The 13061-nt window shown below is 37.8% G+C and overlaps 1 protein-coding gene and 1 long non-coding RNA gene across 3 annotated transcripts in view; one reads left to right on the top strand and one right to left on the bottom strand.

Moving 5' to 3' along the window:
* The window catches only part of EMC2 (ER membrane protein complex subunit 2), a 47152-nt gene extending 45328 nt beyond the window's left edge, over window positions 1-1824 (bottom strand). Inside the window, exon 1 of the mRNA XM_025994856.2 lies at window positions 1714-1824. Within this exon, the coding sequence (XP_025850641.1) occupies window positions 1714-1753 (40 nt within the window). The 5' untranslated portion in view covers window positions 1754-1824. The remainder of the gene's footprint in view (window positions 1-1713) is intronic.
* A 118-nt stretch (window positions 1825-1942) lies between these two features.
* The window catches only part of LOC140595150 (uncharacterized), a 137990-nt gene continuing 126871 nt past the window's right edge, over window positions 1943-13061 (top strand). Inside the window, exons 1-2 of one of the 2 annotated variants that reach the window (XR_011996546.1) lie at window positions 1948-2029; window positions 12335-12442. This is a non-coding gene — a long non-coding RNA (uncharacterized lncRNA). Of the gene's footprint in view, window positions 2030-12334; window positions 12443-13061 lie in introns of both variants that reach the window. The other variant, XR_011996545.1, reaches the window with a different exon arrangement.

Genomic DNA, 13061 nt, shown 5'->3' on the forward strand with positions numbered 1-13061 from the left:
CATTTAGGGAATTCAACAAAAGCCAGCATAGCCAGCCCAAAGAGTAAGGGGGGAAATAATTAAGATAAAGTGGGAGTCATGGACAAGGAGCTAGATCATCTTTTTCTAAAGCACTTAATGGTGTAAAAGCATTTTAACATGTTTTCTCTTTTGTTCAATCATACTTGTGAAGTAGTTTGTATTTATTATTCTAAATCCACTCCTCTTTACAATACCCACAGGGTAAGATCCCAAGTTACCTACTAAATCATTACCTTATCTGCTAATAGGTCATTATCTACTTGCTCCTATCACCTAAGAAACCGAATTGAGCATACCTTCAAAGTAGCACTTTCTAAAAAGTATGAAATAATTGAAAAAAAATTTTAAAAAGCATTAAAAGTAACAGCCACATATCTACCATATGGCTTCAGAATATACAGTTGACAGAAGCCTTTTAAAACTATGTATTAAAAAAAAAAATAAAATAAAATAAAACTATGTATTTTACAGGTCTGTCTTCTCCCTTAGACTGTGAATTCCCTAAAGGTAAGGACTGTGTGTTCCTTAATTTAATATACCCAAGATCTAGCACTAAGCAGCTAATACTTTTATTTAATATAATAAACTCCCCCAATACAGGTAGAAATACTGAGGTTCACAGTGAGCTAAAGGCCACAAAACTAATGATAAATTACCGAATTCAGTTCAGGTATAAAGGAATTTTACCTTTTCCCACATATGTTTGCAATTTTGTAATATCTGATAGATACAGTCACCATCAAATGGCCAATATAACTTTCAGTCCACATGTTATCAGGTCGCTGTTTAAGTATTTGAAGAAGGCATTCGCTAAACAAATAAGCTATTAAAGCTACCGTTAAATAACGGGAACAGAAATTTCAATTACACAACTATCAAGCCTTAGAGAAACTCAAGGCTCTTAACCATGCTTCCCACTAAAGTTTTTAAGAACACAAAAATCTCTTATAAAACGGGCTCAAAGTTTGGCTGCCTCCAGATTTAAAGAACACTCTCCCTTAAAGTAGAATGGGAGAAGAAGTCCACCACACTTGAGCATATACCTAAAATAACCAGTTCTTTTCCCCTTTCAGAAAAGGAATTACTGGCAGGAAGTAAAAAGAAAGTTGTGTTACGTGTCTAAGTGTGCTTTGAGGGGAATGGGGGAGCGGATATTGAAGAAGAGAAATGAGAGACCCAGTTTTGCAGAGAACGAAATGTAAAGTGGCACGTGGGAGGATCAATTTTGTTCACGGGTCTTCCACAGACCTTTAAGGCACAGAGTCGTAACCCTCACACAGCTTAATAAAAGGCCTTGGCGGCCCTGTATTTCTCGGCTGCAGGGAAGCTTCAGCAGGGAACCATCCCGCCGCCTCCGCGCCTCCCAGCAGCCACATGAAATGCGCGACGGCCCTCCCGTCTCAGAACGGAAGCCATCCTGGGCTACTGTACAGCGCGGAGGTACACCGGTCAGTCAGTCTATTGATGAGCACAAGCGGTGGGGAACACCACAGACGCCAATCGGCGGCCGGGCCAAGGAGAGGGTCAGCCTCAAAATCCACCTCAGCCACCTCCTCAGCTTGGCCGGTCCGGAGAGAGCTCCAGTGCAGAAGACAGACCAAAGAATCCAGGTCTCCGCCCGGCAGCAGCACGTACTGCCGAACCGCTTCCCAGGGCTTTTGGTCTTTCCGCGCCCTCCCCGCCCGCAGTTACCTTCCCAAGTGACATCGTAAAGCTCTGAGACCTTCGCCATCTTCTCAGAACCTAGAGGCAGGGAATGAGAGGGCGGGGAGACACCGTCACGTGACCTGCGACCGGGCGGCGGCGAACGACGACGCCCTTTCTCATTGGTCGAGAGGGCCGGAGGGGGCGGGATCCGCCGCGCACGTGCACGCGGCCCCCTGGCAGGGAAGTCGGGGAAGGGGGCGGGGCGAGCGGGGCGGGCGGGGCGAGCCTGGCGGCTGGTGGCGTTCCGGGACTCGAGGACGCCTGACTTAAGAGCCGGAAGGTGAAGTCCGCCCAGGACGAGGTGACTTTTTTACCAGGGATTTTTAGCAAATGCGGGGGTTTTTTTTGTTTGTTTTTTTTTAATATGCGCCACTCCCGGCTTTTCATTTTTTCCTACATAGGTGTATTCGTTTTCTTCCCACTCCCTGACCTTGTTCTCTTCATGCTCTGCTGCAATGTCACATCTGCTCCAGTCCTTTATTTGCCAGCTTTCCTCCTTCCGTAATGGGATTTGCTTTCCATTTTTTAGAATGTCCGACTAAACGGATGCACTCCAAAAATTTGTTTAAATCTCTCTGAGAGACTGAGCGGGATTCTGCCTTTACGCTATGTTTGTGTGGCCGAGGACTGAGTAAATAAATGTTCACGTGAAGTCTTCTTGGCAACCTGGATCACCACCGTCTGCCATTCTAGATTTGAAAACTCGTAAGACCGGCCAACATGTAAATCCTTATAAATAAGTGAATGAATGAAATACGGAATAAATGTACGAATGAGACCGTCCCAGTCCCTGCACTTAGCTCCTCCTCTGCCACTTCACGGCGGGGAGCCTCCTTTCCCACCCTCACCCACCAAGCTATTTGCTTTCTGGAACCATTAGACCTCGTCTACTAGAGCTAGGGAGACGTGTCTGGAGTAGAAGAAAAGAAATTTAAATTCATATGCATATATTTAATATTTGAAACAATGGAAACATAAAATTGTAAAGGGAATATGTAAAATGAGGAAAGAAGGCTGAAAATCTCTACATTATAGCCATAGTTAAGGAACAATGAAGAGGCAATCAAGATAGGGAGAAAGGAGGGTCATATCCCACAAGCCAAGGGAGTAGGATTTAAAAAAGAAAAAGGAACTATCAATAGCATCAGCCACAGAGAAGTTACATAAGGACAGAAAAGACTATTGAACTTAGAAACTTGGAATCGATTCTGAATGAGCTTCATTCTCTGCAAACTTAACAGACCTTTTAGAAATTCTTCATTCAAAAAAATTAAAAACCTTCCACTCAGAAATTCATGTATTCTAATGCTTCAAGAAAACAATAGAATGAACACGAACTCTATCAGACAGATTTGAACCCAAAGTCCAATATTTAGTAGCTGGTTGACTTTTGGAATGTGTATCTCTGAGCACCCCATTTGCTCATGTATAAAAAGAAGCGAATTATAGTTATATAAAAAGAAAAATACCTACTTTGAATTGTTATCAAAATTAAAAGAGATATTGCATGGCACTCCCATGGAGGTACCAGTCCTTTGGCTATAAATACTACTTATATGCTGATGAATCCCAAATTCTCCTCTGAGACCCAGTTCTGCTTTCTTGACATATTCACTTAGATAGCTAATACACATCCCCAAGTTAACATATCCCAGACGGAATTCTGGATTCCTTCCACCACACCCCCCAAATAGGCTTCCCCACTGCAGTTGATGAAACTATCCACTTAGTTGCACAAACTAAAATTCTAGGAAGTATTGTCGATTCTCCACCTCCTATATGTAGCCTGTCAGTAAATACTGTATTGTACTTCCAAAACTTTGTCCAAGTCTACTTGCATCTCCACTGGTACTACTTCAGTCTAAGCCACAACCATCTCTCACCTTACTGACTGTAATAGCCTCTTAAACTATGTTAGTTTCATTCTAGCTGTGTAAAATCTATTTTCTATATTAGCACCCCTACTATCTTAAAAAAAAAAATCAGACCACAGAAGTCCTTTGCTTATGGCTCTCAAATGACTCCCCCAGGCAATGAAAGTATACTCTAAACACTACCACAGTTTATAGGGCTTTACTCAGTGTGGCTCTCTCCTACATCTCTCTCTCACCTCATCTACTATTCTTTCTTCACTAAACCCCAGCCATTCTCGCCTACTTACTATTCCTCAAACATTCCAAACTCCTCTCTGCCTTGGGTCTGGCATTTGCCCAATATCCCTTTTCCTGGAATGTTCCTCTCATAGCTTTAAGTTGCTGTCTTATTTTTGTCTCTTATATCTCAGTTTTATTTAAAACTATCTACTTACAGGGAGGCCTTTCTTTTCTATTGTCTATCCAATAACAAGTGACTCCTAGTTAATGCCTGTTACATCATTATAACACTTACCGCTTTGATTTTTTTTGTTGTTTACTTATTTTCTGTATTTTTGATTGTTATATAAATTCCTTGAGAGTATGGACTTTGTCATTTTAGCCTTGGAACATCCAACCTAGTAAAGCACCTGGCATACGGTTAATGTTTGTTGAATGAGTGAATTAGATACTCAAAAAACAACATCTTGAATTCGTGATTATTAGGATAATATTTCATAGTAGTGCACATATGAACTTTACTCCTTGGTTATGGATAGGATGTTCTCTTTTTATATCTGATATTTTCCTAAAAATTATAAACACAGTTGGGACCATACCTATTCATTTTACATCTCCCAGCTCCTTACCACAATATGTGGCATATGTATATGTGACATACATCTACAAATTAATATTTGTAGACTAAACTAAATTGTTTATGCCTAACATTTTGTTGGATTTTTTGAGTAGGTAAAAGCTCAACAAAATGTCTTTTAAATACAATGGATATTAACAGAACTAATTAAGAGAGTAAATATTCTCTAGTCATTTCAACTAAATGCCCTTGTGATTAGCTGCTAGTGTCTCTCAGGCAGTAAACTATGTCACTATGTTAAAGGAGATCATTTTTAGGATCTCTGACCTGGAAACTTGAATGATTTTATTTTAGACTTAGAAGGTATTTATGAATCATTAAAACTGTACTTTTCAAACCTTTTTTGCCTGCAACCTATATTAAGGAATACATTTGACATTACCCAGTATGTGTCCATATATATAAAACTGAAACAAAATTTACAGACTATGATGTGTGTATATTTTCTATTCAAATCGAGTCAATTTCCTTTTTTTTTTCTTTTAATAAAAACTAGTTGCAACCCATTAGTGGGGTAATTGCCATACTTTGAAAAACTAATGAACTTTGTATATGTTTTCTAATCTGAGGCCCTGATGTGATATGATTTACTCAACTTTTTCCACTAGTAGGACAAAGGGGAAATGCATATGAAGGAGATAAGCTGTTTAAATCTTAGATAAAAGGTGAAATACTTACAGGAAAAATATATTTAAGTAGAATTTTTTTTTTTTTTTTAACAACAGTACTTTCTGAATCGGGGGAATTGACTGTGTTTACATATTGTAACATTTCAGATGTCTAATAAAACTTTCCCTCCTCCAGAACACTCAGGAAAAAACTGGTATGTAAGTGACAAAAATTCTTTATTCTTCTTTATTCTATTTTATGATGTAATTATAAATGTAAATAAAAAATGTCTTCCATAGATAAAACCATAACCCTGAGAACATAAACATCATACTTTCTATAAATCTACCTTTATAGAATATTTTCAAAATTTTCTATTATAGAATATTTTCAAAATTTTCTCTCTCACCTCACTCCTTTGAAAAAGTATTCGTTCATGTATGTTAAAAATATTTAATCCAGTTTCTCTGATTGAACACTGCCCAGTATTGGTGACAAATATCAAGGAAATATCCAAGCAGCCAAATATTAAATTATGCCATGTTAGACACCATGGGAAATAACTGTCTCATTTAATGATCTCAGTAGATCAATGAAAAAGGCACATGAATGTGATCTATGACTTGCTTTTTTTATATAACACTCATGATTTTCATTTTTATACAAGCTTATGTTTGAATAATTAGAACAATAATACATCAGAATGAACTAGTCAGAAAGGAATAACTTTGAATAAGCCTACACTTTCTTTGAGGTAGAATAAGCTTTATCAAGCTACATTGGCCTATGAAGCTCTATGAAGTGCTTCTCTTTTATGGTCAAAGTTTACTTAATTCAATTAATAACTTCAGATATTATGAAAGACTAAAGCAACTTCTTATATGTAATAAACCTTATGGCATTTATAAAATGGACATCATACAACAGGACAGCGTAATGCCATTTGAATTGATTTTGCAGTATCCAACATCATCATCATTTATTTAGAATCTACTATCTGCTTTGTTCTGTCTTAATCATACTGAATTAAAATATCCCATAATATATAGCATAGTTTATAACCTCTATTTACTGTGACAATTATCCATGAAAGTAAATTGGTCTCACTACAAGTCTCATATAAAATTTATTATAGCTTTTAAATCATGTTATTGTTTCTAATTAGTGAATCATAGCCATAAATCCCTTTGTATTTAAGGGAAAATATTGCTTATTTCATCTTCATTCCATGTCAATAGATTTTCACTGTGACACATTCACATTTGGAAGGAAGTTTTCCTTAGAGTTTTATTTACCAAAGGCCAGATTAACATGAAGTTGTTTTAGGAACCTTCTGAAAATTGTTTATTACATTTTTAAAAGATTATGTAATTTAATATGTCCCAGCTTCCAAACACAAGAGTCTATACCCCCTTTGCTGGCCCAACTGTAGCATTTAGGCACTTCTAGTTTTTCCACTTTGCCATCATTTGCAATATATGTCTTAATATGTGCCAGAAGTTCATTTCACATCCAATTATATTATTTTAGAAAGCAAAGGAGAGTCTCTGGGAAACATTTCCAGTGAGATCACTTTGGTTCTTTCACAGTAGAATTCACAAACTGATAATTACCCCTCTGTGCCATAGTTGTAACAACATTGAACAGGAAAGTACATCCAGAAAGAGTACACCCAGAATTTGTCCCACATGAACAATCAATTAGAGTTGTTTCTTTTTAAGATTTATAACCATACTTAAAAGTCCACTTTTTCAAATGATATTTATTTAATTTCCCCAAAGTGCATATTCTGTTCTCATACATACATCTGTATATATGTAGAAGTCTGTGAAAAAATGTATTTTTGTAAATATCCCGTTTGGGTACCAAACATCCAGGAGTCTCTGTACTCTGTAAACTATTACAGTAACCTGATGGTCTCGGGAACCCATCTAGACTCCATTTTCTACAATAGAAGTATAACCTAATTCTTTACTTAAAAAATGTTCAAAAAAGTATTCACAATAAATAACTTTCATTATGGGTAAGCTCACACAAAAATATACCGAATATTGGGGTGCCTGGGTGGCTCAGTCAGTTAAGCATCTGCTTTCAGCTCAGGTTGTAGTCTCAGGGTCCTAGGATCCAGAGCCCATGTGGGGCTCCCTGCTTCATAAAATTTCCCAGTAGGGAGTCAGCTTCTCCTTCTCCCTCAGTGCCTCCCCTTCTCCACTTGTGTACATTCTTTCTTTCTCTCTCTAAATAAAATATTTTAAAAATATACTGAATATCAACTTATACATTTTTTAAGTACATGTTATTCTGTTACAAATTAAATTTTCATTTTTCTGTAGTGTCTCTTCTTGATTTGTTAGCATCATTCTAGCTGCAAGTGGCTTAAGTTGTTCATTCAGACCTATAGTTTTGATGTACCTTACCCTTGCCATCAGGCCGCAATATCATTTACTTTACTGGTCATCTTTTTCTTTCCATGGTCATGCCAACCACTCTTGGTTAGAATTCACTTAAATGCCAATAGCAATACTGAGACAACATGTCCATCTTATTTTTCAGATCATAAATCATATGCTTTTTTGCATGTAGGAGGGCTTAGTCAACCCCTTAAATTTGTTTGGAAAAAAGACTGGTTTCCCAGCAGAATTTTGCTAAGAAAACTGTCCACCCCCTAAGTCCATTCTACCAACCTCATCCATCTCTATCTCATAGTGTGGAAGCACCATGATCTCAAATGTTTTTTAAACATAATTTTTAAAAATTGTAGTTAAAATTCTTTTTTTTTTAAAGATGTTATTTATTTGAGAGTAAGAAAGAAGGAGAGAGCATGAGCAGGGCAAGGGGCAAAGGGAGAAGCAAACTCCCCCCTGGACGGGGAGCCCGACTCAAGACTCAATCCCAGGACCCTGAGATCATGACCTGACATGAAGGCAGACATTGAACTGACTAAGCCACCCAGTTGTCCCTAAAATTCTTTTTTTTAATTGAAGTATAATTAGCATAGTGTTATATATTAGTTTCAGGTGTACAATGCAATGATTCAACAATTCCATATACAGTACTTAGTGCTCATCATAAGCAGTGCATTTATGTGCAAAATGGACCAGGAACACTGCTGGAAGGTTCTCTCCTTGACCCCTGGAGTTTGGTGAGATCCATAGTCACAAAGAGCTTTGAAACTTATTTCCCAGATTGTATGTTATGGGGTTCGGATGTTTGCCTTTACCAGGTAACAGGGATGGGGATATAGGGGTTCACTAACTCTTCTCTGGGGAGAGGCCTGTGCTGTCACTTATTTGCTGGGTGACTGGGCAAGTTTCTTAACCTTTCTGAGCCTGTTTCCTTATCTGTGAAATGTGTCTAATATTTGTATCTACCTTATAAGGCTGTTGTAAAGATGAAAAAAAGATATGTAAATATAAGTGGCAGATAGTGTTGTTAATATCACTGATAATAAAACCGTTTACAAAGGGAAAAAAAATAAACAGTGCATTCTTAATCCCCTTTATTTATTTCATACATCCCCCTACTCACCTCCTCCCTGGGAGTCACCTGTTTATTCTCTGTATTTAAGAGTCTGCGTTTTTATTTGTTTCCGTTTTTCTTTGTTTTGTTGCTTAGATTCCACGTATTAGTGAAATCATAAGGTATTTGTTTTTCTTTGCCTTATTTCACTTAGAATTATATCCTCTAGGTCCATGTTGTTGAGAATGGCAAGATCTCATTCTTTTTTTTATGGCTCAGTAATATTCCATCGTGCATATATACCACATACATCTTCTTTATCCATTTATCTATGGATGGATACTTGACTTGCTTCCATACTTTGATTATTGTAAATAATGCTGCAATAGGGGTCCATATATCTTTTCGAATTAGTGTTTTTGCTGTCTTTGTGTAAATAGTAGTGGAATTACTGGATTATATGGATTATAATATTGGATTATAATATTATAATATGGATTATACTGGATTATAATATTTTTGAGGAACTTCCATACTTTTTTCCACAGTGGATGCATCAATTTACATTCCTACCAACAGTACACAGGGGTTCCTTTTTCTTCACATCCTCACCAGCAGTTGTTATTTCCTGTCTTTGAGTTTAACCATGCTGATAGGTGTAAGGTCATATCTCCTTGTGGTTCTTTATCTTAAAACTGTGAGGTAAGGAACAGTATAAGTGAGCTTCAAAAGCTGCCACTCAGTTCAAATTTCTGTCACCTCACTAGAAATTGACCAATATAGTATTTTAACTTCCTTCTACCATTATAGTTCCGTTACAGATTCTTTTCCATCTTTTAATAATGGGCTTGAGCATTTCTGTGGGTGGGGTGGGAACCACAACAGTCAGAAGGGAGTGATTCCAATTGATGTAGTTTTTCTAGCAATAGAGAAATGGAATATTAAAAATAACCTCAGTCTAATCTTGAGAAAACATCGGACAAACCCAGATTGAGAGTCATTCTATGAGAATAACTGACCAGTACTCATCAGAGAGTGGCAGTGACACTATATAATCCTCTCCTAAGCTTTTAGGCAAATGCTTAGTGTTAAATGCCCATGGACAGATTCTAATGTCATATATGTAGTGAAATTAAGTGCACAGACTTAAGAGTTATAAAAGAGTTCCCAAAGTAGTTTGTATTAGTTATAAATTGTTTATAGCATGTCATAGAGGGCATGGAGTTTCATTATATTCTGAGCAATGGATAATTTGCCAGCATACATGTACATTACTCTCTTCTACAGAACCTGCTGGGTTTTAATCTGAGGTTGCTCATTCTAGCTATGTGGTTAAGCAATTTGAGCAAATTATCTTAACCTCATTGAATCCTAGTTTCCCTATATGTCAAATAAGCATATTAATACTTGCTGATTATAACAAGGATTATAAGTAATAAACACTGGAATTTATCACACAGAGTCTGGCATGTGGTACAATAATAGTATTGTATACCAATTATTGAGTACTTAATGTGTACTTGGCACTTTACAAATTGCTCTTTGTAGATTATTTCAAACAACAATCCCACTTTACAGATGAAGTAACAGTTTAGAGAGGTTAAATAATTTCTCCCAAACACATTATTATATAATGTCCTTCACATAGTAGGATTTTATTTAAAAAAAAAAATAGCTTTGTCGTCTGGATACTCCTGGAAGGGAAAGCTTGGGGAGGGAAAGCTTTCAGACCACAATGCATATTTGATGCCTGTGAAACAAAAGAGAGTAGGAAGCTGGATTGGACAGAAATAGCCTCACACCATGATTTAGATCTGACAAAGTATCAGCCAAATTCAATGAGAAAAGCACCTGAGCAAAGACTTCCCATTAGAGAAGTCCTATACTGGGTAGAAATGGCCAGGCCCTAGAACCCTCACAATGTTCAGTCATTGAGGAAGGTACCTGGAGGAGCATGACCCCAGCTCAGAAGCTGAGATAAATTTTGAAGCCTTTAAGAGCTGGAAGCTGGCTGGTGCACTCCTTGCAATTAAATAGCAAGTTCTTTCTTGAAGGGAGATTCTAACAGAGCACCTCCCTAGCTGCCACAGTAGCATTGTTATTATTATTCCATCCTGGGTGTAATCTTCCATTTTTGTGGAGAAGCAGGTCTCATATGGAAATTTTATTTCAACTCCACAGAATGTTGTTCTCCGGTGTGTGATTAATAGCTCGGCAGTGGTTGCTTTGCATCGAAGAAAAGACATAGTAGATTATAGATAGCTCAAAGAGACTTGAAAATTTGCTTATTTTTTTATGAGACACCAATCAGTAATTATTCATTCTTTTCTTGGGATAGGAATTAATGCTACTACCATTGATAAATTATCTAGGATTTCATATTTCTTTTTTCAGTCAGATTCCAAATATATAGGATTTTTAAACATCTTTCCAAGAGTAATAGTATAACTCTGTAAAATGGCAGCATTTCTAAAATTCTTTTTTTTTTGTAAAGATTTTACTTATCCACAAGAGACACAGAAAGAGAGAGGCAGAGGGAGGAGAAGCAGGCTCTGTGCAGGGAGCCTGATATGGGACTCGATCCCAGGACTCCAGGATCAAACCCTGAGCCAAAGGCAGACGCTTAACTGCTGAGCCACCCAGGTGTCCCACATTTCTAAAATTCCTTAAGATCTCCATGAAATACTAGAAAATTCCAAAGATACTGCCCTCACAATGTACCTTGATAATTCACTGGATAGCTGCTGTACTATCATTGGTGATTGCTTGTTAATAAACTTAAGCAAGTCCAAATTTTGTTAATATTTTCCCCCCAAAAAACAGAAAATTGATTACAGGTCGGAAGTGTGAATGATACATAAATCCAAAGACCCTCACTGTCAACCCATACTTCTCCCTACTGAATGCCAAGGCAGTCCTAGTTAGCATTTGCTGTGCTGCACAGATGCCCTGTAGAAAGAATGGTATGGGGGCTCCATATCTTGGGTTGCCAGAATGAATACTTTGATGAAAGCAATACCTAATGGAAGAAAGAAGAGTGCTTCCCAGACTCAAATGAATAGCAAAGTTATTGAAGGATTATACCTTTTAAAGAATTAAAGCAACAGAAGAGTATTGGTGAACAAAACTTTGGCAGTTATTTTCTGGGAACACTTATGTGAGACACAAGCTATGAATCTCAGTGCAAAAACTCAGGTGTGCAAGAACAAAATTTGCATTTTTGTAAGATTCAATTTCTATTTGAAGTACCTTCTTGGAGGAAGACAAAAATTTAATCTCAGGTTCAAATTTGCCCCCACCTTGCTGCCTTCTCCTTTTTCAAGGCTACTCTGACTTGTGTGAAAGTGGTGTGTAGAATATTGAACAAACCATATGGCAAGGTCACTGATTGTGGTAGTAGGCTTTAAGATGGTCCCCAATGGAAGGGAGAAGAAATGTGTGGGAAATATCAGAAAGGGAGACAGAACATAAAGACTCCTAACTCTGGGAAACGAACTAGGGGTGGTGGAAGGGGAGGAGGGCGGGGGGTAGGGGTGAATGGGTGACGAGCACTGAGGGGGGCACTTGACGGGATTAGCACTGGGTGTTATTCTGTATGTTGGTAAATTGAACACCAATAAAAAATAAATTTATTTAAAAAAAAGATGGTCCCCAATGATTTTCACCTCCTAATTAGCACACCCTATATGGTCCACCTACATTGAATAGGGGTGAACTGTGTTATCAATAAGATATTTCAGGAATGATGAAGTGCAACTTTTGAAGCTGTCATAAAAGACTTTGTAGCTTCTGCCTTGCTCTCTTTTAGCTCACTCATTCTGAGGAAGAAAGCTCCTATGTCATGAAGACAATCATGCATGTTTACAAAGAGATCCATGTAGTGAGGAACTGAGGTCTCCTGCAACTTGCAAGCCATGTGAGTGACATATTTTAGTACTGGTCCTCTCATCCCCAGTCAAGACTTCAGATCCAGCTGGCATTGTGACTGCAATGATACATGGTTAGCCATAACAACTCAGCTGAGCAGCTGAGCTGTTGCCAAGAAACTGTGTCAGATAACAATTGTTTATTATTGCTTTAAGCTGCCAGTTTTGGGAATGAAGTGCTATACAACAATAGATAACTAATACTCCAAACAATCAGAAAGGATGCAGAAACTGGCTTATTGCTCATGCAGCATCCTGGAGCCTCCTCTGCTGTCGTAAGCATTATCCTTTAGTTTGGGGAGGGTAGGTGATTCTGGGTAAACGGCTATTTATCAGTGAATGCAAAGTACTTTAATAACTTACCAATCAGTACAGCCATATCAGTTATACATCAGTCATGCTTATGTATATCCTGATGAGTTTTGAAAAACAAACCCAGAAAAATGAGGTTCCTGACTTCCCAGTTTTCTTCCCTGACACTCTCTCCATGAGACAGGAGGGTGAGGCAAGGGTCTGGAGGAGGGTGAGGCAAGTTTCACTCTCAGAGAGATGGGCAGAGAAAGAGAATATCACTTCTTACCTTAAGGTTGTTATCCTACTGCCTCGTCT

Source organism: Vulpes vulpes, chromosome 13 (assembly GCF_048418805.1).
Source record: "Vulpes vulpes isolate BD-2025 chromosome 13, VulVul3, whole genome shotgun sequence".
NCBI classification, from domain to species: domain Eukaryota; kingdom Metazoa; phylum Chordata; class Mammalia; order Carnivora; family Canidae; genus Vulpes; species Vulpes vulpes.